At 35.1% G+C, this 27,922-nt stretch overlaps 3 protein-coding genes and 1 pseudogene across 5 annotated transcripts; 1 reads left to right on the top strand and 3 right to left on the bottom strand.

Annotated features, from left to right (window-relative positions):
* The first annotated feature begins 2,685 nt into the window (after nt 1-2,685).
* Nucleotides 2,686-5,749, top strand: LOC126709685 (early nodulin-93-like). Its single transcript, XM_050410010.1, has 4 exons — nt 2,686-2,891; nt 3,708-3,769; nt 4,889-4,964; nt 5,432-5,749. Exons 1-4 carry the CDS (start codon nt 2,774-2,776, stop codon nt 5,527-5,529), a joined length of 354 nt encoding a protein of 117 aa, XP_050265967.1. The 5' UTR covers nt 2,686-2,773; the 3' UTR covers nt 5,530-5,749.
* Nucleotides 5,750-9,182: 3,433 nt separating this feature from the next.
* Nucleotides 9,183-10,614, bottom strand: LOC126710226 (uncharacterized; annotated as a pseudogene).
* Nucleotides 10,615-11,822: 1,208 nt separating this feature from the next.
* LOC126709503 (uncharacterized) lies at nt 11,823-15,482 on the bottom strand. 3 transcript variants are annotated; one of them, XM_050409762.1, is made up of 10 exons: nt 15,341-15,482; nt 15,071-15,245; nt 14,851-14,914; nt 14,621-14,708; nt 13,966-14,145; nt 13,699-13,881; nt 13,399-13,575; nt 13,151-13,305; nt 12,894-13,017; nt 11,823-12,064 (listed from the first exon to the last, which is right to left on the bottom strand). In XM_050409762.1, the coding sequence occupies exons 3-10, from the start codon at nt 14,898-14,900 to the stop codon at nt 12,053-12,055; spliced, it is 969 nt and encodes a 322-aa protein (XP_050265719.1). In that variant the 5' UTR covers nt 14,901-14,914; nt 15,071-15,245; nt 15,341-15,482; the 3' UTR covers nt 11,823-12,052. The 3 variants fall into 3 exon arrangements, with proteins under 3 accessions (XP_050265719.1, XP_050265721.1, XP_050265720.1); XM_050409764.1 differs by having other exon boundaries at nt 15,071-15,242; XM_050409763.1 differs by lacking the exon at nt 15,071-15,245.
* A 3,657-nt stretch (nt 15,483-19,139) lies between these two features.
* On the bottom strand, nt 19,140-27,290 carry LOC126708887 (endoribonuclease YBEY, chloroplastic). The gene is made up of 12 exons (XM_050408882.1): nt 26,695-27,290; nt 25,917-26,168; nt 25,747-25,842; nt 24,823-25,000; nt 24,682-24,750; nt 24,501-24,601; nt 24,175-24,267; nt 22,411-22,482; nt 21,082-21,201; nt 20,939-20,989; nt 20,057-20,245; nt 19,140-19,583 (listed from the first exon to the last, which is right to left on the bottom strand). Exons 1-12 carry the CDS (start codon nt 27,055-27,057, stop codon nt 19,416-19,418), a joined length of 1,752 nt encoding a protein of 583 aa, XP_050264839.1. The 5' UTR covers nt 27,058-27,290; the 3' UTR covers nt 19,140-19,415.
* Nucleotides 27,291-27,922: the final 632 nt, after the last annotated feature.

Genomic DNA, 27,922 nt, shown 5'->3' with positions numbered 1-27,922 from the left:
TTGATCGGATTCTGGAGAGGGAAAACCGACCTCCGACCCGCCAAACTCGGGTTTTGGAGAAACAAACCCGTCGCCGACCGCCGGAGAAGTCAGATTGGTCGGTAGCGGGTCAGGTTCGGTCGGCGGCGGCGGATGGGTCGAGTTGGCCAGGTCTCTGGACAGCCCTACCCCCACCTTACCCCTTTATCGGCTGATGGACTCGAAGGAGTGCATAGTGTGCATGAGTGCACATGCAATTTTTTAGACTTACTCACGTGATCACACACACTATGGTACACCCTTCCTTAGGCCGAATGCTTATAAGACAAGCGTGGGAGGCGTCTCTCCCCAATATGGGATTGAGCAAATCTGTGCGGGTGGAAGTAAAGGTCGACCTTGTCCATCCCAAAGTAGACAATACCTGATTGGAGAAAGATTCATTCCTCCCACATTACTATTTTTAAAATAATTCATAACTTTAAGGCTTTCAAACTTTTATCAAAATCCTAAAAATTAGGACAATATCTCTATCTCACTTTTAAATATTATTTCACTAAATCTAAAATAAAAAATAAAAAAGAGTTTTATTGCATGTGCAAAGCGTGTGTGATGAATCTAATAACTTTATAAGGTTTTGTTTTTTAGGTACTAACCCACTTTATTTTTTTGAAGAAATAATTCACATAATTTTTAAATAAAACAAATCAATAAAAATCAATTACTCCAAACACGAATTGGACAATGATGATTAACATTGTTATTACCCACCTTTTTTTTTAATACAAACAAGGAATTTATATATTTTTTGGAATATCTAACTATTCTCTTGGACATATGCAGTCCCCCATCCCAAATGCATCAAGTTATTATAGGGAGGAATCCTATAAGGGTGGTCCTCGAGTGTATGTAGTTCTCCTGTCTCAAATGTATCATGCTATTATAGGGAGGAATCCTATGGAAGTGACCCTAAGATGTTAGCTAGAAGTTTTGAACTTAGGATTCATGGATATCATTAGGGCTGACTCTATGCTATTGGCAAATGAGGTAGTCACCTAAGACCCTCAAATTTTAACCAATATAGTTATTATTTTCATTGTAATAGTATTAATTAAACACAAATATTAGCTAATATAAAATAATATTTTGTTTATCAAATGAAAAACAAGAAAAAAAAAAAAAGAAATGCTACGTTTATAACATTTTTCATAACAAAAGAGCAATACACAAAAATTTTCACAACCGTTGAGTTGATAAACTTTTACAGCTCTCATCTAGTTCCACCACTAACATCAGTTTTTTACTTATCACTATCAAACTGGCATATCAACAGGTATGAAATGTTTGTCAAATTTTTTGTGTCTATAGGTTCTCTAAAAAAAAAAAAATCTACGTGGTTAATTAGTATTTTTGCATCTAAAACAAGAGAATAGAGTTTAAGTAATATAAATTTTTTTTAAATCATATTTAAATGTTTAAAAGGTCTTAATTCAATTTTCGCTAAAATATATGTAAGGACTCAATTTGTAACGATCCCAATTTCGTATTGGGTTCGAACATTAAAGGCCCAAATAATAAATTTGTAGAGCGTGGATGTCAAAGAACTAGATTAACTCCAAAAGAAAAACGATTACACTTCACGTTTATAGTGGATTAACACCAATATAACGATCAATTTCTCCTTGAAACAAGTTAAGTTCTTTATTTCGTAAGGTTTTCTTCTAAGTACTGCTCATTTAGAAGTTCCGATCCTTTTTTCTCAATACATTCTTCTATGTTATATACTGCCCTCTTGGTGTCATCTTCATCACACACGTGTAAGTTGGGTTCGGGGGATCTCTTCCTGTCCCATCCAACACCTTCTGGAACCTCCAACTAGTAGCTGTAAGGCAGCTTCATCACTGTTCAGGCATCACCTCCACATTAATGCGGCCAGAGAGTTGGTTGAGAGGCAATTAATGCGGAGGCAGCTGTTGTTAAATATATTTGTTTACCTTTTCTTTCTTACCCTTGGTCCCATGTCCCACCTTTAGTGGTAATGTAGCTCTGAAATGTGTTTGTAACAATATGGCATTCAGGTCGTCCTCGGAAACGTATTGCCGAGAAGGATTTTGTCATCGGACGAATACTGAACTCACCTCACGTGATATCTACTCTTATTTTCATTTGGTTACCCTTATAACCTGATATGGGCCTCCTCGGACAGTTTTACATCCTCGGATGGGCCACAGGCTCAGTTAACACGGTTTTAATAATTATTGATTAACCGGCCCCCACAATATAATTAAAAAAAAAAAAAAAAAAAAAACCCCAAATGCATCTGGCCGCTCCTTAATATCATGATTCATGAGGTTTTAGAACATCTAAGTCAACCCTTGGGATATTATTACACACCTAGTTGCATTATAATGTTGGAAAATTATTAGATATTCCAGTAATACCATAAACGCGTAATCCGTCTTCTCACATAAATTATGAGTTTCACATTGAATTTAATTAGTAGGGAGTACGCATTTATTTAATTCTAGAGTATACAATAATTTCCATATAATGTCTCATTATTATTATTTTTAAATTTTTGTTGGGTCTTAAAATTGGAAAATTTTACACTAAAAAAGAAGAAGGCATAAATAAAATAAAGAAAAGAAATGCCGTTAATGGGAGGCGGCGAGTAAGAAACAGAACCGAGTAAAAAATATATATACATAAAAAATAAAAATAAAAATAAAAATCCAACACGTCTATCTGCCTCTGAAATCTGAGAAATTGAGAATAGAGAATCGGAAGTAGCAGAAAAATGGGAATCCCATCGGAAATGAGAGACATATGGGTGAACAAAAGAAACAGCTTCATCATTGCTTCTGCGCTCGAAGATCAGAATGCCTTGAACGCCAGAAGAAAACTCTGCAATCAAGGTGAGCTTTAATCTCTACTCTTTTTTATATTTTTTTAATTATTAATTTAATGCGTTGTTTGGCTATTTTTGGAGCTGAAATTTAGAGATATTATTTGGGGTCAGTTTTTTTTATCATCATTTATGCTCTATGTGGTTGTTTCACTGATGGGCTGATTATTTGTTTTTATTGTTGATTAAGATTCTCACTTTGGTCCTTTTTTTAACTGTCCTGATGCACTGTTTGGTTGCTGAGAAACGGTACAATTAAATGTATAAAAACTCGGTTCAGCTTGTTGGGTTATCTCTTTAGAGATTCTAAAATTAGATGCATTGAGTTGTCTTTATGAACTGTTTGGTTGCTTGGGAAAAGGTAGGAAACAGAAAATTCATTAAAGGGTTTCGATTAATATTGGATTCTGTCGATTGGGAACTGAGAATTGGAGAAAAATGTAAAATCAAAGAGTTTGATACAATTTCTTGGTTAGGTTGAGGTATATATGAAAAATTAAAATGGTAATTTTAATATTTTTCCTTAGCTTTCATAAGACCGGTTAGAGGGTTTGTGTGCGGGCGCGTGTAAAAAATAAAGTCAATCATCTATTAGCTGTATGATCTAATTTTGGTTGGGTGGAGTGTCTTTTTTCTTGGGTGCTGTTAAAATTTTAATTCTGTGTGTATTGCCTTGACTCTCTTTTTTTTCCCCCTCTGAGCGGTTGTATAGAGCCAGTGTTTATGTAATTATTTGTTCATTTACATTTGATTATTTATGCAACTAAGGGTTTACTGAATATCATCATCAGATTGACTTACACAGGCATATATGTGTAATTTGCAGAAAGTATTCGTGAAGGATTCAAGAATGCTACCATCGCAGCCGTTGTCAGTGCCGTGCCAACAGTATGTGAAATTGTGATGGTCATCTTTTACTAAAAAAAAAAAATAGTGCTGGACCTTTTATTGGTTTTGAATTTCTTATCTATCTTGTTTTTGGAGGTCATATTGGTTGGAAAATGAGGTTATAGAGACTCCTTTAGCAGTTTAGCACTTGGGTGGAATGAATCAGACATCTTAGCATGTAGGAAATGACAACAACCTGAGATTTTTATGTTTTATCAGTGGTCAAGTGCTATTTTATAGTTTTCATAAGCTTTCATATGCATTGAGCTGGACAATTATACAATTTCCTGCAAGCCTCTCTCAAAGGCGCTCACCTTATCAGTTGAAAATTTACTTTTACTTATAATCTGAGGACCCAACATGGCCTGGGTTGAGGTGTTGATATTTCATAGATTTCAAAATATAAAGCATGTTGTAACCTCATTTCAATTGCACAAACTAGCTGCTTCAAAAAGTAAACAGGCCATATATTTGTTGGACTTAGTTAGATTGATACCTGCTTAGATCACATCATTATGGAAAAATTAACAATAATCAAGGAAGAAACCTGGAATTTTCTGCTGGAGGTGCACAGTTGCAAATATGTTCAAGGAGTTGAAGTTCCATTTGGTACGTTTCTATGAACTCCATGAAGGAGGACCAATGACAAGTGTTTTGCGTTTAAATATTGCATTGAGGACATGTTTTTTGATAATAGTTCATCTAGTAATTCTTGAACAAAGGCCTTAGTTTTTATATCTTTTTCAGCTCTTGTTGTGAACAAGTTATCTAGCAATCATTGAAACTCTTTGGCCTGTGGCTACTTTCCCTGTGGATTATGGGTTATGTGGTGTGGGAACTAATTGAAGCACATGAAAAAGCTGCTGCCGGTTAACTGTTACTTTTACCTACCTTTGGAGCATTTAAGAGTAATAATTTACCAAAATTGTAGGCAAAAATAAATTAGTTTAATAATAATTTATTATCTGTGGTGATTATGATAAAGATGTGTGTATGCTGAGAAATCTCATTCTAATGAATTATGTTGTTGGTTCCTGTTTAGTTCACACATATTTCTATTATGTCCCATATGTGTAGATCTTTATATCTTTTTCTAATGTTTCTTGTTCATGTCCTTAGTTGGTTGCAGTTCGTAAGATTCCTTGGGCAAAGGCAAACCTCAATTATACTGCTCAGGCACTTATTATATCTGCTGGTATGGTCATAACATTCAAATTTTGTTATGAACTTTGTTGTTGTTGTTGTTTTTTTTTTTTTTATGAGTGAACTTTGTTGTTATTATTCTGGATTTGAAACATTGCATTTTAGTTATAGGGTATTCCACAACCACAGTTTAAAAATTCAAGTTCCACAGATGAAATCAAGTTTTTTTTTTCCTTGTTTATATGCAGCCATTATCAATATTCCAAACAAGTTTAAAGAAAAAGCATCATCTTATAAGTTATAAGACAAATATTACAAAAGAAATCTTGAAATAAGCTTCATTTGTTGATTTGTACTGCCCCCTTCCCACCCAAATTATTGGAAGAAGAGACTGTGTTTATATCACACTTTGTGCTAATATACATGTAATTCAATGTGCTAAACCTATTTCTTCTTATCTAATATAAAATTGATTAACTATACCAGTTTTAACTGTTTAAATTTGTGATTGGTCAACAGCATCAATTGCAGCATTCTTCATCACTGCTGATAAAACGACATTAGAGTGTGCAAGAAGAAATGCCCTGCTTGAAGATGCCTTGAGACGTCAGAGATGATGCATTGCAACTGTAATGTGTACAACTTGATGCTTTGCAAATGCATGTCAAGCTTGGGCTTGTTAAGATGTACCTTTTTCTGGTTTCTCTTTGCTAAGCATGATGGTTAATGTTTACTCCTATCAAATAGCGTCTATGACTAATCATGTTTAAGACTCATTTTAACTGAGTTTAATGTGGGATTACAACTAAAATAAAATGCAAGAAAACCATTCTCCAACATCCATTGTATTTCAGTTGGCTAAGCTTTCCTTGATCAACTTGTAACTGTTACTGGTTGATGCACCCCGATTTGAATTCTCTTCAACATCATCACTTTGGTCATCCACTTCAAATTCAAGGAGTTCCAGTTCCAACTCAGCCTCAATGGAATAGCCAGTGCAAGCTAAAGGGTCCATCAGTTTGGATGCAAAGGATGCTATGCAGTGGTTCAAAAAGTAGTGAGGCTGAGGATCAAGATTGAGGGTTGTGAACACATCGAAAAGGTAGGCATGAAGGTGATCCAGGGACCAAGGTTATATCTTCATCTAAGTGTAGAATGCCATTGAGTTCCCGATGGCCTTTCTTATATCTAAGCTCTAAGGTGACCTGAAAATGCAGCTTTTCTGAGATTTTTAATGCTCTGTTGCATTCACTGAGTTCAACGTTAACAACTTCATTGGTAATAGCCATTGTGTTTGGGGGCTGAGAGAGAGGCTAAACTTGCTAAAGAGTAAAGACACAGTCGCAAATATGAGGGATTAGAGTTAAGACATGTATTTATAGAGTTAAAACTTGCTCTTGCCGGATTTCTATTTTAACCGACTTAAGATGTGGACCGGGCTTTAGGCAAGTGGGTCACATGAGGGCGAAAATGGGTAACTAACCATAATTTTCCAACTATATAGTTAGTAGTTCCGGTTTCCAAACTATATTATTTACTACCATCTCAAGTCTATAAGACTCGATTTTGGCCTATAAATCGAGTTTCAGAGACTCGATTTCCATGGCCTAATCATGTTCGATGTGGCATATTTTTCCATGTGACGACCACATGGAAATCGAGTCTCTAAGACTCGATTTACAACTCTTATAACTTTAAGAACATCAGAGAAGAGAAGAACCCAAAAAAAAAAAAAAAAAGGAACAGAACCACTGTGAAACCAAAGAACCCACAGCCACCACCGTGCGCGACCCAGCGCGAGACCCAGGTAACGTGCGGCCCAGGCCGAGATCTGATCTGATCTGAGTCTTTAAATTCTTTCTCCCTCTGATCTAATTGTACTGGGATTGGGATTGTTGTGTTTCTGGATTTCTTAAATTTTTTTTTGGTATTTCGGCTTGTACGAGAGACTTGAGACTTAGAGACTCAATTTCCATGTAGGAAAAAAATGCCACATCAGACCATGAAAATCGAGTCTCATAGACTCGAGATGCTAGTAAATAATATATATAGTTTGGGAACTGAAACTATTAACTATATAGTTGAAAAATTATGGTTAGTTACCCATTTTCGCCTCACACGAGTCATGGAATCCATAATATTTCAATTATTTTTAGAAGAAATAATATTTCAAATTAGTTATTTTTCCCTCTTAAATATTTGATAGCGATTATTCTTCATATAGTGAATTTGAAGCCAATGAATAATTTTTATTCGTAATTTTTATTTCCTTAACTGTGTCATTAACCGTTAAGGACTAGAGGATCAACCACGTAATTTATCTATATTATATTTGAAAACTGAAATTTAGCATTTATTGTTGTTATGCATTTTTTAATCGCGTTAGTGTAGTATTTTAGTCTATTTCTATCCATTCTGGTCCAATTGGATCCATTTCAGTCTTATACAGTCCATGTTGATCCATTACGGTCCCATTTGATCCATTTAGTCCATTTCGGTCCCATTTTATTCATTTTGGTCTAATTTGATCCCATTTGGTTTGTACAATCCATTTGGCTCATTCGGTCCATTTCTGTCCCTTTTGTTCCATTCAATCCATTTTAGATTAATTGAGCCTTAAATTGATTTTTTTTTGGGCTCAAAAATTTATTTATTTTCCTTGGCACACTTGCAACAAAAACCTAAATAAGTTATTCCCAAAAATACATAAAGGTTGCGTTTGGGATTAGAGTTTAAAGTCGGCTTATTCTACTATTTAGCTTATTTTTGCTACTATTTATGGGTTCTATTGCACTTTTTGGTACTATTCATGAGTTTCACTATATTATTGTAGCTAGTTTTTACCTTTATCTACAATACTTTTAATAAAAAAAATTTAGTTTCAACTAAATAAGCTATTCCCAAACAAACTCTAAGTTGATCTATTTGGAGTTACAATTGGCTTCCCTCATTTGATGTCACAGAACATGTAATGACATGTCTGGTGTAACCAAGTGCTTGCTTTGAAGGGACAAATACATAGGGTACATTCTGCCAAATTTCAAATAAAATTGTAACATGGACTAGAACACATTGTAGGGTCCCCAAAAAAAACAAAAAAACAAAAAAAAAAGCCAATAAATAATAGCTATAGATCATAAAACTCAATTCTTATAGTCTAGCCTAGGGGAAATAAAAAATGTAATTAGAGGTCAAGCTTCATGACCTTAACATGAAAGAAGAACTGCAGGTAAGACTCCTAGCTCAAATTAAACAATAAAGGTATCCAAAGTTAACTTCTTCATTAGTCTTATGAATAGAATGAAACGGTTACAGTTGATCACGACTACTAATAGTTTGCATAAGCTAAAACCGATTCCAACACCAACCTTTATAGAATAAACAGCATATATCTAATTGTATAGCGTCTTAATGGCAAAAAAGAAGTCAGACTTTTAAAAAAAAAAATTATTTATTAGTAAGTTACACACACTCAATAGATCTTGAATCCACAACCTCATCCTCCACCTAGTACTTATATGAGGAGGAGGTACCAGTTAAACTAGAGCTCATTATTATAAAATGAGTTGAGATTATAACCCATAAAGAGTAAAATCGTAAAAGCCACAAAAAGTTTTGGTGTTTACACATAATGCAAATGACCCTCGAAGAAAAGGACTCGACAATCTCTTAGTATTCTCTTCTAGAGGTCAAGCTTATGACAACGGTATGAGTGATTATTTATTAAAGTATACAGTTTTGTTATTTATAAAGCAAATGAAAGCATTTAAAATCAAGTAATAGATGCCATTATCTCAACAAACAAAAAAAAAGTTATGCCACATTAGTGGAATAATATGGACCCATTTGGAAGCTGCTCTGGACCCATTTTCTAAGCATCATAAACCCAGCATTGACAACCTTGCCTTCAGAGATAGCATTTCTACCACATGATATATTCAAAATGTAACATATTACATTCATATATGAGATAGCTCGCTTAGCTTACAACAATCTACAACATAAAATATACTTCCAGCTCTTTTGCCAAAGTCTCCATCATTATAATCTTTTTTTTTATAGGTCAGTAAAGATTTTATTGACTAAATCATGGGATATGTGATGAAGGTGTGATAGAGACAAAATATCAAATATGAGCAGTTTGATCCAATTCAGCATCAAGTTCAAAGAACTCTCATAACATGGTCAAACAATGAAGATAGAAGATAAACAGGAATTATTTCGTAATGGATTGATATCCGCATTCAGACCAAAAGCATTTCCAAAAGGCTCAAAAGGAAAAGAAAAGACTTTATTCAGAACAAGGGAAAACAACTTGAAACCAAATAGTTCAATTAGAGAAACAATTATATTTATAAAAAAAATATATATATATATATATATATATCATAGACAACGTGGTATGAGGAGGGTAATCATACATCAATTAAGGCCTTAAATTGATCAGCACAAACAGTAGATCTTCCAACACCGTTTGTGTTTGGAGCTGGTGGAACATCAGAAGCCGATGAGGCAACAGTCTCATGCTTAATGACACGAGGACCCATCAGAGCACCCAGAGCCCTGTGAGCAACAGAGTACCAGTACCCCAGGCCAAGCCTATGCATCAACAAATAAAGTGCTGTAAGATTCCAGAAACTCATAAATATATATATATATATATATATATATACACACACACACATTCTCTCCCAATTCATAAGAGAGATAATTGTGGCATTCAGAAACACTTAATACTCACCATCTGCAATAGTGGCACCAAGTGATCCCATTACAGATCCACTTTGACTTGTGCAGGCACTGGATGAGGAGGAGCAGCAGCCGCTGTAGAAACAAAACAGTTTAAACACTACGATAAGATTAAATAGGAAAGACAATATCACTAAGTAATACAATCAAAATGATAAGAATGTTCATTGTCTTACATATGACAAATATTAGGCATCTACACTACCTCATTATAACAAAAACACCAAACCCAACTACTCAAGCAGGAATTCTCTCATTCCCAAAAATAACGCATGTGACCAAATCTGTAGTTTTCTACAATCTTTTGGCTAATGGGTGCTTTGTTATATTTGCAGTGCCAATTTCAATTTACATTCTATCCCTTCAATTGCCATATCTTCCAGTGGCCACTAGCTTGAGCCCCTTTTTCCTCTTAGGCAGTTTGATTCTTGTATCAGGTCTTGTAATTTACAGCATACCCCAACCTGCCAAGCATGACTCCAGAAATGGTTAACTTTATGATCATTCGAAGCAGCTCAAATTTATTTATTTATTCTTTTTTAATTCAATTGTACATATTGCAACGCCACTTTGTTTGGATTGTTTCTTCAGCACGTCTCTACCATCTCAACGGGACTATAGCTAATTTCATCGTTAATCATACTTCCATGAATTTTCCATCCTCAGAACCTATTTTTTTGGGTTGGCTAATGAAAATTTGAGGTCCTTAGTACTTTTTCTTTCTAACAAAGTGCTAGCTCATTGGATGTATGGCTCCTTTAGGTGAGATTATAATATACTTGTATGGCTTTAGAAACTATAAATCACTGGCACCACAATTTGGTTTCTTATACTTATTATGGCTAAAGGATGCATTTGGATATCCCACTGTTGTTTGGCTCTGCAATATATGCATTTCTTATTATTTTACCTGCAAAAATTGCACTAATAAGGTTTACTGGCACAACCACCATATGTCTTCAGCTTCAGCAAGTAGTTAAGGCATGATATGGTTGAAACAGGTTAATAACTTCACCCTTAAATGGCTTTCGAACGAGAATGAGGGTTGTTTCTCAGTTCCTCAATTCATGTCCCAAACAACAACCCCAAAGAAAAAAACTTTGGATTTGGCTTGCCTCCCAAACCCATTGGATGTGACTCGGGCATGAAACACATCCTAAAATGGCCACGTGTCAGTTCAGTATCTCTCTTCCAATGCATGTCTTTATAGAAAAAAATAAATAAAGAATTTGTGATCTTTTGGTTCACTTTTTATTGTTTCTTTAATAAAATAAAATTGTATGGCTAGGCAATTTTTGGTAACTCTATGCATCTGCAAAGTGAATTGCGGTTAAAAATTAAAATATATAACTTTGGCTAGGCTTGACTATATTGGAATGTGATTGTCATGTTAGATTAAAGTCATTAAACAAGTGAATGAACATTTAACTTGATATCACATTGACATTTAGAACCACTAAACTCAACACAAGAAATATTAAGGTCCATGCCATTTCAACAGACCCCAGCCTGCCAAGCAGACTCTGAAGATGGTTTAACTTATATGATTATTTGAAGCTGTTCATTTTATTTTTTTATCCAACAGTACATATTGCAATGCCATTCTTTGTTTGAACCGTTTCCACAGTGCGTATCTGAGGACTAGCTATTTCATTGTAAATCCAATTCCATCCTCAGAAACCACTTTCTTTGTCGGCTGATGAAATCTGAGTTTTCAACGAAGTGATATCACATTTAAAAACTAGCTCCTTAAGGTGAGATTGTAATATACTTGTACAGCATTGGATTTACCACAATTCACTGGCACCACAGTGTATATCAATGGTGTAATTCGGTTTTTTTTTTCTTTTTTTTTAACTTATGAGTAAAGGGTGCATTTGAACATTCCATGCTGGTTTGACTCTGAAATACATGCATTTCATTTTATTTAAGGGTTATTTGCAACCATCACATGCCTTCAGTAACTATTTAAGGCACAATCAACTAAACTGTATGGCGGAAACTGGTTATTGAGTAGACGCCTTCACATGGCTTTGCCCATAAGGGTGAGGTTTGTTTGTGAGCTCTGTATTGAAGAAGAGAACACCACGCACTTTTGAGGATTAGGGAACATGTACAATTAATCAGTCAGCAACAATGCCTTAGCCATGGCACACGTAAATTAAAAGAGCAAGAAAATTGAGATCAAACTTGAAACTTAAATATTGTATGGTTTTCATCTAAGCAAGCAAAGAAAAAAAATCTATGCAAAATAATGTGTATCACAGGAAGTAAACAAAATTGCTCCATACACAGCCCTTTATACCTCAATTACTACCTCAACCAGCGCAAACTGTCATCCAGCTCTAAATCCCAATTGCTCAACAAAACAAAATTTCAACTTCTAGTTCCTCAATACCTCCTCTGCAAATGGGCCAAATGTTAGGACCTAGTTCAAATGCAGACCAGAAACTTTTTGCCCAAAATGTGAAAAAAAAAAATTATGCATGTATACTACATGAACATGGAAAATCCAATGAAAAGGTGTAGTTCAATGCTCCTGAAAGATTTTATACATGTTTAGCAAGTGAATATGAATACCAATGAGAGCTCCAGCTCAATGGCATCTACTCCTTTTGTAAGAACAAGGTGAAGGTTGAGGTCGTGGATTCGAGACCTACTTAATGTGTGTAACTTATCAATTAAGAAAAAAAAGTCAATACTGACCTAAATCAGTTATGGTAGTCAATACCAATTACTTTACAACTTTTAATCTAAAGACTCTGTACTACAGGCTAAAAAAGAGGGCATAGTCAGTTCCATATGAGTGTTGTGAAGAAGAGTGCAAGAAGAATTTGTGACCCAACACCAATATTTTGCTCAACATGATATTGTCACTACTAAAAACCTTGCCTACAGGGATTTATATTTCACCGTTCATGCCCCCCAAAAGTGTACCTGCTTTTTCCATTCTACAAGCCCTATCATGTGGACCCATGAAGAGCCACCATGAGACCAGAAAACATAAGAGGTAGAATAGAAGCAAAAAAGCAGTGACCCTAATATTAGACAAAGTTTATAAATTTTGAACTTATATTTGGGAAAAGTTAATGAACGCCCTAAGGGCATTGGTTTACAAGCTTCTTTTTATCATACATCATAACATTTACCAAACATACCACTTTTCAAGGGAAATGTGAATTCATAGATGCAAGACACTTAATATAAAAATCAAATATTAGATAGGACGTACCTTGCGTTTCTTAAGTTTCCCCTTTCCACTACCATAACCAAAGCCTGTTACTTGTTCGCTGTTATCATCCTCTAACGGTAAAGCTTTGATTTCATCATAGAAACTTTCCGTCAGACCTAGCAATCTGGTATAAAAAATGAGAAAACAGTCAGGCCGAAAACAGTATAAACCACCAAACATTTTGTATTTTAACCAATACAAATCAATAAATGAGATAAGAAAACCACTGCAACCAATATTATTTTTATTCTGCATACCCATTTCTTGATTTCTTTAAATGTTTCTCCTTCTTCTTTTCCATCTTCGTCATAGGAGCACGAGTAAAAAGCTCTTCTTCCTGCCGAGCACGCTTCTCCATTTTTTCCTTATACCTAGAAACCTCAACACTTTCAGCTCCAATAATTTCTCTGACCTGTATTTTGACCATCAACAACAATAGATCACGATTATCATACATGGAAGACATTCATGTCTAGTAACCCCATAAGAGCAGTCCACAACTAACCTCTTCAGGTCTCCCCTCCATATTATCCATCATCTCACGCATAAAATCACTCTGCCTAGATTGTCGAAGCATCTGTTTCTCCTTTCTCAAGGCATTCCTTTCCTTCTTTGAGATTTTATCTTCCTCCATAAATGCAGGGACAAGTTTGGGGGGTCGATACACACCACCACCACCTTCCTAAAACATATAAACATAATCTTAGAAAACAAATATCACAAGTTTGTTTCTCATTTTGGTAAAAGATAGTTTAAAAGAGAGGAACTTAATATCTGAACTTGATACTTCAATATCTTGACTCACCGGAGGTACTATTTCATATTGGGGAACAAGCATGTCGGGGTTTGGATGATACATCAATGGATCCTCTATCCTCTTGGAGGCATCCGATTCCTTTTTACTTGGACCTACAACTTCTGTTGTATCTGTGGTAACCCTTGAAAGCTTATGGATTTGGTATTGGAGTTTTTTGTCAATTGGTCTTATCTGTCATAAATAGAGAGAACAATTCTGTAATAGGCATAACACAGGGTTATTAGAAGATAAGGATAAATAGAAACAAATCCAGACCTTCTCCAAAAACAATCTTGTCTCTATTAGGCTCCGAACAACAGGATGCCCCTCAATTGAGAAACCTTTTGCTTTGCGAAGTAGATAATAGACCAGTGACTGGCAATGGTTTAGGAGAAGCAAATGTTTGGTTTCAAGATAGCTTATCCCATCTGCTGTCGGGAACTGACTTGCTTTCACCTAATGTGTGAGTCAAAAATGAATCACTAATCGTAACAATGATGACCGATATGATAAATTTGGTAACTTGTAAGGTGAAAAATAGCAGTCATGAATAATTCAAACAAGCTAATGTTTTTGTATCTAAATACTTACAATACTTGCTTAATGCTGAAGAGTTTACAGTAGAGCATGTAATATAATAATCCCATGCATTGGATATTTGCATCCTCTGTGAGGGGCAGAACCACTCAATAATGAGTTGTTGGGGCCATCGCCCCCCAAACTTTTCAATAATTAAAAAAGTAACCTTAAATTTAGTTAAACTTTTCATATAATTCTCATGTAGAACTCTTAAATTGGATAAATTTTATGTTTGTTATTACTTTGGCCCCTCTCACTCTTAAAATTATAGTTCTGCCCTTTTGTGAGAGGGAGCATACAAAAGCAACAATTTTGCAGCAGTTACATAATTGGGACTCAAAACCACCCCTACCTTAGAAGTTAAAGCTTGTACTTTAGTCCTTACAGTATCTAACCCTTTCTTCATCTCTTTCAACAATGTAGCTAATTGGGGGGCTTGTCTGCAATCACAACAGGGTTACCAAAAAAAAAAAAAAATCATAAAATTCATGAACTTGAGTGGGTAAAGCATTGAGTTTTCTACAACATAAACAAGTGCCAAGTACCAGCAGCAGATATACAGATAGTTAGGTAAAAACTTACTTTTTAACTGTGTCATTGGAATTTGAGCTGGTAGTCCCTTCCAATTCCATACTTGAATTCAAAACTGTGCAATCATTTTATCAAACACAAATAGACCCGTATACAATTAATTTGACAATCAGGGAAAATTAAAAGAGATGACCCTTAAAGAAAATTCAATTTTTAAACACACAAAGTAATCGGTCAGTTTAAACCAAAAAATGCCCCTAAGAGAACATACCCTAAGAGAGAGAGCTGATGAACGAGGGAGGCATAGAGAGGCGGCCAACCGAAACCGAAAATTTTGGTTTGTGAAATTTTCAACCGAAACCGACCGAAATAATTGAGAATCAATCGGTTTCGGTTTATTTCGGTTGTGGTCAATTTCGGTCGGTTTTCGGTTGAGAGAGAGACTGCTGGAAACGAAGCAAGAACGAAGTTGATACTTGATATATATCAGAATCAGAGACAGAGAAAGAAAAGAGAGAAAAATAAAAGAGAAGCATCATACCGTGAGAAACGGAGAGGCTAGCGTGTGGAGTAGCCGTGGAGGCCGGAGTGTGGAGGCCGGTGTGTGTGAGAGGGATTGATGGAGGCTGCGAGTGTGAGAGACAGTGAGAGGGACTGAAGGCTGAAGGTGAGGTAGGTGGGTTAGTTAGTTAATCTAATGGGTTTTAAATAGCCTAAGGCCCGATGTTTATGAAAATAAAAAGGCCTAATGTTAGCATTGCAAGGCCCAATACGTCTTTTATATTGTATATATATATATATATATAATATAAAATATATCATAAATCATAATATAATATAATTCGGTTCGGTTTCGGTTGGTTCGCTGCATTCAAACCTGCCACCGAAAATCGAACCGAATATTTTCTGTTTTAAAAATTCAAAACCGAGCCGAAAATTTGGCAACAATTCGATTGGTTTCGGCTGGTTTTTTTTGGTTCGTCAGTTTTTTGCACACCCCTACCCTGCTCTACCTGACACGAGATTTCCCTCTTCTGTCTCATTTGAGCATTTTATATGTTTTTCTTATTTAATAATAACCTAAATTTTTATCATACATTTATAATTTATATTGTATGCGGGCTAAAATCTGTTACCAACTCGAGATGGATGGATAGTTAATATGTGACTGCTCAATACAATTAATTTGTATAGAATAAATTTCCGAGATCAACCTTTGTATGCTTTAATGGTTTAGTTTCAAGTTAATGGAAAAACAACAAGCTATCTATAAGAAAGAAGAAGATTTCAATATTAATTATTCCTCAAGTTAGTATGAGGATCTCTAATTTATATATATAATAATAGGTTTAACTGAAAGAAACTCAAATTAGAATTTCAAATTAGAGTTCCAATTTTGCGCCATATATCCTAAATTATTTATTCTTAAAGAGTTTTATTTATTAATTTAGAATCAAATGTAGGACCACATTATATATATTCATCCAAGTGAGTTATTAAGTACAAAAACCCAAAGAGTCTAGAATAAATGAATCATAAAAAAAAAAAAAAAAATGCTTCACAATAATTTTTTTTTAAAAAGACAATTTACATTTGATACCTAATAATATCCATACAAAATTTTTTAAAGAGTTAACAAAATATAAAAATGACTATCAATAGTATTTAAATTATATATAGGAATTATATTATGCATCTTATTGTATATCTTTAAATGTATCCATACATATGCATAGTATTACAAGTTAGTTAATATAATGTTCAAATCTCAATTACAAAGTATAGATGCACAGGGTATATTTTTATTAGATTCTCCGTCCCCCATTTTGGAGGAGTTCCCTTTCTTTACATAGCTATTTGAAATGAATTCTAACCCTCCACTTGTGTCTTGTACAATCACTGATCTTCCTTTGGATGCTAGTCCTATCAGGGTTTTGTTGGAGGTAGTAGAATGTGCTGCAAGTTGTGAAGATACTATTTATGGGTCATTTTGCCATAAATGTGGCTAGTTGAGTTAGTGTAGTGCATTAAATACGGAGGTGATGGGTACTTTACTTGGATATTTCTCTTCTTCTTTGCTTGCACGTCTCTACCTCCTTCCTCAATATTTTGTCTTTTGGTCCAAGTGACTAGCTTAAAGCCTTCCGAGCAATGTTTGCTCTTTGGGCTCCTTGAGCGATCTGCTCCTTCGATTTCAACACTCAGGCTCTTATCAACATATTGGGCCAAGACAAATGAGAGTATGGGTCTTTTCATCTCCCCACATGACATTATCTGTGTTCGGATCTTGCCCCTTCCACATATACATATTCTAATTTATACCATCTCTAAATTACTTGTTTCTCTCTCTTATAGCACTCTTGATCACAGTCATCTTTTCCTTTTCTATTTCATATATATTGATTTTTAACTATCTTTGGAAGAAGCGTAAATTCACTTGACATTAACAAGTGTTGGATTTGGGCTTGTCCTTACACAAGTGCAACCAGCCCATCGTGCACTGGGCTGATCTATTTATGTTTTTGCTTTTGCAATAAGTATATATAAAGATTCCACAGCAGAAGTCACTTGAAAAGCCAAATATGAAATTTTTTCAAGAATAATTTTTATTTTAAGCTTTTCAAATATGATTCCATGGGTAAAATTTGACCAAACTTCTCGCCTCTTTAGCTAAGCTCATTTAATGTTTTTCTAAGAGAAAAATAACAAAAACTAGTGACAGGTCAGCGTTTAGTTGCCTCCTTTATCTATTTAGTTTAGTCCAAATTTTCATGCTTGAACTGAAGCTCATAACACATACCAGTACATTGCATTAGCAACACCATCTTCATCATTGCTGGCACCAATTACAATATCCACAACTTTTGCCATCTCTAATCAATTACTAAGAAGAAAGTATCTTATAAATTATGGGGTACACATGTCAGTCTCACATAGGTCTTATATGTCGAGCGTATACAAGATTTTCACATTTCTAAGAGCAATGCCTAAGGAAGTCAACTCAAGCAACTCAAAGTCATTTTCCCCATTATATCACCAACAGCCATAGTGCATACTACCAAGTAAAAAGGTTGAACTATTTTTACTCAAAGGTCGCGATAATTGAATATTAAGTTTACTATTTTTGAGAGAAGCGTAAATTCACTTTCGCTTGGGCCATAGTGCATACTGCATACAATCACAACCTTTTTGTTGTGGAATGTTACAGGCTTACAGCTAAGGAAGGCGCAAAGTTTGCTTCAGAAAAATGGTTAGGTAGACTTATAACAGTTTCCAATTAACTGGCAAAAGCGATTACGGAATTCAAGCTTGCCTTTAAACTTAGGTTTTCTGCATTTTTTTTTTTTGGTTGAGAATTTGATATTTGATCCTTATAATGTTTTCTGCAATTTGATTCTTACAATTTCGCCCTAGCGAAATTGATATTTGATTTTTTGACAACTCTGCAAAAGCTTATGGATAATATCATAAGCGCAGCAGTAGCTCGAAGATAATCATAACAGAACAGAGATCATGCTAGTAAAACACTGTACTTTTAATTCTAAAAAAATAATGTTATAAGAAGACCTCTTTGTATATATATTGTCATTAAACACCGATGGACCATTGATTACATACACCTCAAAAAATTGAAGACACTACCAAGAATATCCACAAACAAATCATGGAAGAGTGTAACATAAGCTGAACATAAAATCCACCCCACACATTAATCCAGATTCCATCCTGTTGGTATATTAGCATCTTCACATTTATTGTATATATCCTGATTAGCTAAAATCAAGGATTCTTTGTTTCCTCTAGTCAACTAGCAATAGGCCTACATATAGTTATATACCGTTCAATTCCTATACAAAAGATATACAAGAAATACAGATATAAATTCTACACAGTTCGCTTGTCTTGTATCTCTATTATGTTATTTCTTGCTCTATGTTCCTAATTTCAACAGGGTATCAGAGCCAGGTTAGTACATTAGTATCTTCAGTTGCTCTCAGTATCCTCTAAAGACCAGCTTGTTGATGTGTTCACCAAATTGCATCCATCAGATTGTCTCTGAGATCGTGTCTCCAAATTCAAGATGGCTTCCTCCACATCACCTCGACTTTGAGGGGGGATGTTAGTATTCTTAGTATCTTCATATTTATTGTATATATCCTGGTTGACTAAAATCAAGGAAAATCACCATTATTGTCCTTGATTTTAGTATCAATCAACTAGCAATAGGCTTGTTCCTCAAAAAAAAAAAAAAAAAAAAGCAATAGGCCTATACATACTGTTTACATTTTTGCTTTTGCTATATAAATAGAAATATGGTTACAGAACTCCGAAAGCAATCATGATGTAATTGAAGATTTTTATAAATACTAAGAATGATTCCACAACAAAAGTCAATTGAAAACCCCAAAGATAAAATTTATTTAAAGTATGATTATTTTTTAAGCTTTTCAAATCTGATTTGATGAGTAAAAATTGACAAAACTTATTGCCTTTCTAGCTAAGCTCATTTAGTGTTTCTTTGAAGAGGAAAATAATAAAAATGAGTGAATACAACATTGGGATGCCTCCCTTGTATCTATTTATTCTAGTCCAAATTTTCATGCTTGAACTGAAGCTCAGAACGCATACCGATATATGGCATCAGCAACACCATCTTCATCATTGCTGACACCAATTGCATTAGCGACAGCTTTTGTCTTCTCTGATCCATTACTAAGAGCAATGCCTAACATAGCCAGCTCAAGCATCTCAATGTCATTTTCCCCATCACCAATAGCCATTATCTAAAGGATAAGTGATTAAAATCAGTCAGGTGTAGAGTCAGATATTGGCACATCCCCAACAAAGGAAATATATGATGCAATTATAGTAACCTGAACATCTACAAGCTTAATACATTTGGGGTTTGAATGGGTAACATTGTTGTAGTTCAACCTTTTTACATAGTAATGATTAATGAATATTATACTGACCATCTTTATCAGTTCAATGAAATCCATGCTGCACCTCAAGATGCCAAAAAGCAGGATAAGCAATTGATAGTCTCTAACATTGACCATGTGTGTTTAGAAGAAAGAGAGAGAGAAGGGGGGGGGGGGGGGGGGGGGGGGGGGAACACCACATGTGCATTCATAACCTTTTGTATTTTTTATAATTCTTCAGGCTACATCATGCCTTTTTACATGAAGTAGTCTCTTTTCAATAAAATTTTATTACCTAAAAAAAATCTTAGGAGAACATATATTATGGTCCATACCTCTTTTGCAGTGATTCCCAAATGATCAAGCAGAATTTTCACTCCACCCCCTTTAGAGGTCCCATGGGGAACAATTTCAAGCATGTCTGGTACAGCTTGAACAACAGTTGCACGATCTCTAAATGCTTCTGACCAGTATGGCCGCAAAGTAGTTGACACTCCCTCAGCAGTGTCCATGAAGATCACTTTCTGTGAATTCAAAAGATGTGTCATGAAAAGAAGTCATTATCTGGTACACCAGCAGTACCTCTTTTTTTTTTTTCTTTTCTTTTCTTTTTAAGTTTGGTACAGCAGGAGTGTCATGCTCCTTAATCACATAATGTGGGTCCCACACATGGGGCCACATTCATATGAGTAAGGTTCAGGGTGCTCCTAAGTACTGGATTGTTTTGGACTAATAAGAACCCAAGCAACAGAGACGGGTGTATTATTTTGGTTGGGTTGTTTGCTTAAGACCAAGTGGGATCAATTGTAAAGGCAAACGATTTCCTTTCAACGTAGTTTTTACTCGAAAAAAAGTGGTGTATGTTTCAATCACAAGGGATTCAGGAGCAGAACCTATGTTGCTACTAATTTTGATCATCATTGACAGGAAAAGCATGATGCATATAAATTGAACAATTAAGGAATGCACATAAATATAAATGCATGGATAAAGTTTCAAAAGGATTGCAATGAATCTAAAAATGAGCATCTTCCAGTGAATTTACACTGAAGAAAATAGGCAGTCAATGCCAGCAACTTAACATAGTGGTCCAACCTTAATTTGTCACAGCACCTTTTGGTGCCATGCAATGTATCATGCATGTAACTAATCAACAACATCAGTATCCCAAATTAGATGAGAGGGACATAGAAACTATATCCGTGCCAAGAGCATACCTGTATCTCAGCTGCAGCTAAGAGACTCTCAACTGAAGGAATGACCTCTGCCTGTTAAGATTTTCTTGTAAATTATACAAATGAAGAAGCCTCTACACAATAACCATAATAAATCAAGAGGGGAAAAAAATTATATGAGGCACCTTTGACTCATGATATATGGTGTGCAGTGAGTCAACCAGTGGGTGATCAAATAGGGTTAAGCATCGATCTTTGGTGAATGCTACGAGAGGAACTTTATTCTCCCAAGAATAAAGATAGGCCTGCAAAAAAACACAATTTTTTTGTTTTATGCAACAGTGAATAAGAATCTTCCCAATAAAGCAACAGAATATTGCAGGTTTGTTAAAGTTTTTAGTTTACAAAACTAAAATCTGTCTTTGGTCCAAAATATGAGCCCTCCAAAAGCCTTTCTTTTTTATTAAATAAAACATAAGCTATCTAAAGGACAAAGAGACAACAAATAAAAATACAGAACAAAGATACATACATGGCTAAAATACATTTTAGTCCATTCAGGTATGGGTCTGCTTTAAATTTAGTTCATGAAGTTCTCAAGTTTAAATAGTTTCAACTTTTTAACTTTTGGTTTGTTCTCAACGATATCCTTCCATTTAATACTGCTAACATTAGGAATGTCAGATTTGACATGACCTTCCACATGAGCATAAAACCATTTACATGTTTACTCTTTTTTCTCAAGAAGAAATCTGGAAATGCAAGTGAGAGAAAGAAGGGGAGATCAGGATCAGAGGAAGCACAAAGTGGAAAAACAAAGAGATAATATTGCACGCAAATTATTAATCAAAGATAATTTCAAAATCATTCTGTTCATTGCATACCAATGCTGATGCAACAGTAATAATATTTTCAAAATTCTTACTGGCATTCTCAGCAACCACCCCACCATGATCACTCAGAACCTTGGTGTCAAATTTTATCAATTTTTTTTTTCTGGTTCTCAGACCTTCTTTTGTAAAATATTTGTATACAATTTTGATCTAGTTATAATTTTATGAATGAAGCTTGAGAGAGAGAGGGAGAGGGAGAGAGAGAACAAAAATATGAATTCTTTAAACCCAGAAGATACAGTGGTTGAATAGCACACACCTTGATTTCTCTAGTAAATTTTCATTTTACGTAAGTCATACCATATTCAACTCAAAATTTCTACTTGCCAAAATAGCATCATTAACATTCTAGTGGTGCTTCATATGACACAAAACAGACCATTGTTGATGATGCCATATGGGATTATATCGACAACACATCAAAACTTCAAGGTTTTAATTATTCAAATTGGAATTTTAGGGACGAACTCACTAGAAACATAAACTTAGAGGGGCTAAAATGTATTTTAGCCTACATGAAACTATCAAATCTATGTATCATAAGTTCCTTTATTGTTATGGTGTGTGTTAGGTAAGATAGCATGCCTATGTGATTTAGTATCAAAGAACAGTGAAGATTACCTCTCTGCAGACATCTGGATCTAAATTCCTTCTAAATATTTCCCGACCTTGTCTACCATAAACAATCAGTCCCTGGAATCAAGTAGAGAACAGACCGTAAGGAACCAAAAATTTGAGACAGATTCAAGACTGCAAATATATATATGTAGGATTAAAATTGTCGTTTCATTTTGTACAAGTTTATATGCTAATAAGGAACTTAGAGATTGAGTCATCCTTAGAGAGAGAGTCATTAACTTATAATTGACCTAGAAGGAATTTACAATTATAAGTTGTTATAGACTCTTCAAAATTTATGATTTAGCACTCCCAATTTTAAGCAGAACCTACATGTCTCTTCTGACTTTAAAGTAGTTTATAAGGAATAAATGCACAGAATGAAAGTCAGTTAGTTCCTTGTTTATTCAATTGATATGCCTTCTAGAGGATATCTCCTTGGAGATTGTCTTTTTTTATTTGGATGTTGGCATGGGGGAAGATCCTTGCAACAATTATAGGAAGAAAGGATATACTATAGTGGATTGGTGCTGTATTCGTCGGTGTAGTGGGGAGGGGGTGAATCTCCTTTTGATTCATTGCAAGGTGGCCTACCATTTGTGGTGTTTTGTATTGAGGTCTTTTGGTATCTCCTGGGTGTTGCTAGGGAGTGTGAAAGATGTTTTGTTCGGTTGGAGGAATTGGTTTGGAAAATATTCATTGGATATTTGGAACCTGGTTCCACTTTGTTTGATGTGGACTCTTTGGCAAGAATGGAATGGGAGAACATTTGAGGATTTGGAGAACTTAAAGTTCACAAACCCGGGAAAATGTTTGATTCTAAATTGTGACATTATGAGTTACGAGGGAAGAAATTATTGTTAATTTATTCAATTATGGCCCTTGACATTCTTTTCCATAAATTTGATACCAAATAATTTTCCAAGTTCAGGTGACATCATTGGCTTCCCAAAAAATTTCCATCATTCTTCCGAACTTTCCCAGACAATATTCAAATAAAAAATTGATGGCTAAATAATACCCAATTCACAAATTTGTTACTATGAAGAGAATGAGTCTGCCTAGTGCCCTTTCTACCTTCTAAGTAGTTGGAGAATCTCTAAAGCCACCTTAACCATCAGAGACCCTTTTGATGACATTAGAACATTTATAGCCACTACATTTGGTAAATCCTGCTGTTATAGATTCCTTTAAGAATGAAGGCATTGAAGCTGAGTTTAATTCCATCAACATTGGGAAGGTTGCCAAGGACAGGGTCAGGGACATGGACCAGATGTAATTTCACTGCTTATATAGAGAAGGTACAAACCACATCATTATTATGATGCCCTCGCCAAACTTGTAACAAGGACATACAACACAAAGTAGTATGTCAAAGTTCTAATGCAAATAAAGTATGTTATGAACAAAAATACTTACATAGATATGCATGTAAAAGTAATCTTGGATGTATATGGCAAAATGAAAAAAAAAAAAAAAAGAAAAAAAAAAAAAAAGAGGGATAAGTGCTCTCTGAGCAGAAGAGTAAGCATGTCTGTGAACAGAGATACAATTCTTTCCTGAACACACTCAACATCAAGATACAAAGTAACCTTATGGTCCATTTGGATTGAGGGGGAGTAGAGAAGAATTGGCCCAAAATTAGCCTATTTTCAGTCAACTCTACTCTATCCCCTCCACCCCCCTCCCTTCCCCCTCAATCCAATCGGGCCCTTATTAACATGGAAGATGCTGAAAGATGAAAGAACAAAAGGGGAAAAGATAAACCTGTAAGAAAACGCCAGGAGAAAATTCCGAAACAATGCCATCTTTTCCAGCTAAATCTACCATCTTTAAACTTTCTATCACAGCTGGACGAGCCTGAACCCAAGCATAAAATTAATAACTGAAGATCAGTCAGACAAAAATCATTCTCCAACAGGAAAGAAAAAATATACAAGAACTAATGCAGCACAGCTGCTAAGCACAGAAAGATACATAACTGAAATGACCAAGGGTAAGAAGAATAGAAAATGTATTTGACAATATATGGAATGATATTGAAACACACTTATATCATAACTTCATGATAGTATGAAATAGAATTTACTTACTTTTCCAGTGGCTATCACTACTTTCACACCCCTTGACATGGCCTCTTTCAAAGCCCTGGCATTTGCTGGCGTAACTTGACTTTTGCTGTTTAGCAATGTGCCTTGCATATAAAAAAGAAATCTGTTATAAGCTAAGAACAGAATGCAAAAAATTTAAAGGGTATCATAAGCGTGATCTCACCATCCATATCACAGAAGATGTAGTTGAACTTTGGTTTATAAAATCGAAGACTGCCTTCTTTCTTCCTGTCTTTTGAAAATCCAACTGTAAGATTATTCTCAAAAGAACGCTGAAACAACATAATTGATAAACAGAAATTACCATCTGTATTTTCCTTATGAGAGTATGCACTATTTTCAGCATCATATGCACTCTGAATTAATCCTTTCCCCTTCCATCCAAGACTCTTCAAAAGAAGTTCCTCTTCCTTCTCCATTTCTGCTTCAGCCTCTTCACTAAGCTCATGATCAAATCCCAAAAGATGTAACAATCCATGAACCTGCAGGGACATTAGGTAGCTATGGTTCTCAAGTAGCACACTGTACCTATACCTACATATAAATGGGCTACTGTATGGATGAAGACAATCAGTCCCAAATATGGCTTTCATCACAAAGGAACTATTGGAATCAGAAAACAGCACAGCTCACATCTATATGTCCTCTTACTTTTTCATGGTTTTGTCACACACCTTCTGGAAAATTAAGGTGCAGCTACAGCTATCAGAGTTAACAAGTCCTTTATTTGGAACCTAATTTGAGGAATTGGTTTAATAAAATTCTTCCTCCATTGGGGACCTAGCCACGTTATGCCTATTGTAGACTTTGTAGAAGGAGAGGACTTGTTGCACATTCAAGGATGTGGGAGTCTTGGTTATCCAGTTGTAATCTTCTTTTATGATGTCATTGTATGAATGGTGGTCCAAGTGAGTTACATTCTATTGCAGATTTAATTGATTCATTCTCATTTAGATTGCATTTCTCATTCTTTAGGAATAGCTTATGTACACATCTTGTCTACATGATGTTGTTCCGCCTCTTTAATAAAATTTATTTCTCATAATATATATATTACCAGCAGTTTGATTCTTATAAATTTCTTTCTTTCCAAATTGGTATATGAATTTTTAAGAGATCTGCAAAAACTCTTAGTATTAGCATAAGAGAACAGTGATACAACTTGAAGATAATCAAAACACATAACTTGAGAAAAGAAAAATAGTACTAAAAATATCCCTAAACGAACCATGAGGATGCGTATCTCATCAAGAAGAGTGTGCCCTCTTTCCTCTGCTTGTCTTGCAGCTGTCTCAACAGAAATTACGATGTCACCTAACATAAGCTGAAAAGATGGGAAAATGTCAAGCATTTTATCACTAAAGACAAATCCTTTTATTAATGGCTTTGTGTTCTTACAATTGGAAGCTTAAGTTCAGGGACATGTTCTGACATGGAGAGAACATCAGTGGCATGATCCTCATCCCTCCATTCTTTATTAAGTTTGCAAATAAACTCATCATTGCAAAGAAGCACAGACAGCTCAACACTTTCAAATCCACCAACATCATTTATAGCAGTATCCCTTGTTTTGTATGCTGAATCTTTCAAGCCATCAAATGCTAGCTTCATAGCCATTGGAACATTTAAACGAAGCATCTCTGCAATACTCTGCAGCATGTACAAAAGGCAAACAGATGAGTCTAACTAAAGCTAACTTTCATAGCAACTTTGCCTCCCCCACCCCTTTATTGACACAAACACACACTCATACACAATGTTATCTAACTAAAGCTTACTAAAATCTTACTAACTACTACATTTCAGTTTGATCCCTTGCAACTATTTTTTGACAAGCCACTCGCAAACAATACCCACGTCCGGTATAAGATAGACATCCACAGGAATTAGCTTATCGACTATCCAAACAGTACTCAACATCCCCAAGTAATTTCTACATGCTCCTATAGCAAAAACCTATTCTGGTTCATTTTTTTGTTCATAAAATCTCACTGCAGAAGAAGCCATTTTCAAAAAACAAAAACTCCAACATTTACACATAATTACACGCCAATTATTTGATTGAACAAAAACATAGCTCTATTTAAACGAACCTAAAATTCTTTGAAATTAGAACACTCTTTCAGCTATAAATTGTGCAAATACAAAATGAAAGTGAGAGAGAAAGTGAGAGTACCAAAACTTCAGGATCGTCAGGCAAATCTTCTTCGATACAAATACTGACATTGAGCTCCAACTCCTTCTCCTTGCTCTTCCTCGGACGCCTCCTCACTTTCCGGTACTCTCTCTGCGAAGCCCAAACCTTTCCTCGGAGTGGACTCAAGCCCTGACCGTCCGATATCGACGGTTTCAGGGACTGAGAGACGAAGCCAAAACGGTTCGCATTGGCAACGAAACCTAAACGCGCGGAGGGAAGGCGGACGAAAGCGACGGCGTTCGGTGTGTGGCTGAGAGGGACAGCGGCGGCGCGTGGGATGACACGCGCCATTGTAGTGGGGAATGTGGACGTGCGGAGGAGAGGTGAGAGGCGTGGGAGCATGGATGTATCATATATATGTACTGTAGGCTATAGAGGCGTGAAAGGTTTTTGCTTTGGTTTTGTGAGTTAGGCAGTGAGCGACAGTGACATGAACGAAACCGATAACGAATGTCTTACCCTTCACTCCCAAAGTACAGTACTAGTTTAGAGAGAAACAACTACTATTACTACAAACAAAACCAAATGAAATGAGCTCCCTCCAAAGGTTTTGGGTGTTGGTTTTTGTTTTCGTCCACGAAAGGCCAAAACTAGAGCGTAGCCACAACAAGAAGCCTACAGTGCTAGCGATGGGAATTATGCGGGTTTTTTTTTTTTTTTTCCTTCAAATATTCTGTTTTTGAAAAAGAATTTAAGAAGTTTTCCCTAGAGTTATTTATTTATTTAGTAAAGTTATTTATATTTTTAGAAATATATGTAGGTGAAAAAGTATGTAAAAATATATGTAATGTTGTTTAAAAATTAAAAATTATTATTTAAACAACCATAACAAACGGGTTCTAAGTATACTGAGCCGGAGTTGTAAGTATTATGACCAAAAAAAACAAAACAAAAAAAAAAAGTATTCCAAGATATGTCAAACTTTGAGCTTGGAACTTGAGATTGGACTACTAGAATTTCATAAAAAGGTTCTAAGTTTAGGCAGAGGTTTTTAGTAATTTTTTTTTTGGTTGCAAAAACAGTATATTTGGGAAAAAAAAAAAAAAAAAAAAAAAAAAAAAAGCTGAATTGTTCATTGAATTTCTTTCTCAAGATGTCTTTTTACAAACAAATACCAAGTTTTTATATAATTTTTTTTATTATAATTCGATAGTTAATATTATACTGATATACAAGACTTTTTGGTAAAATTTATTGAATTTACTAA

This window comes from Quercus robur, chromosome 12, assembly GCF_932294415.1.
Source record: "Quercus robur chromosome 12, dhQueRobu3.1, whole genome shotgun sequence".
Classification (NCBI taxonomy): domain Eukaryota; kingdom Viridiplantae; phylum Streptophyta; class Magnoliopsida; order Fagales; family Fagaceae; genus Quercus; species Quercus robur.
Note: the sequence above shows the minus strand (reverse complement) of the source record. Positions and strands in the feature narration are given on the sequence as shown.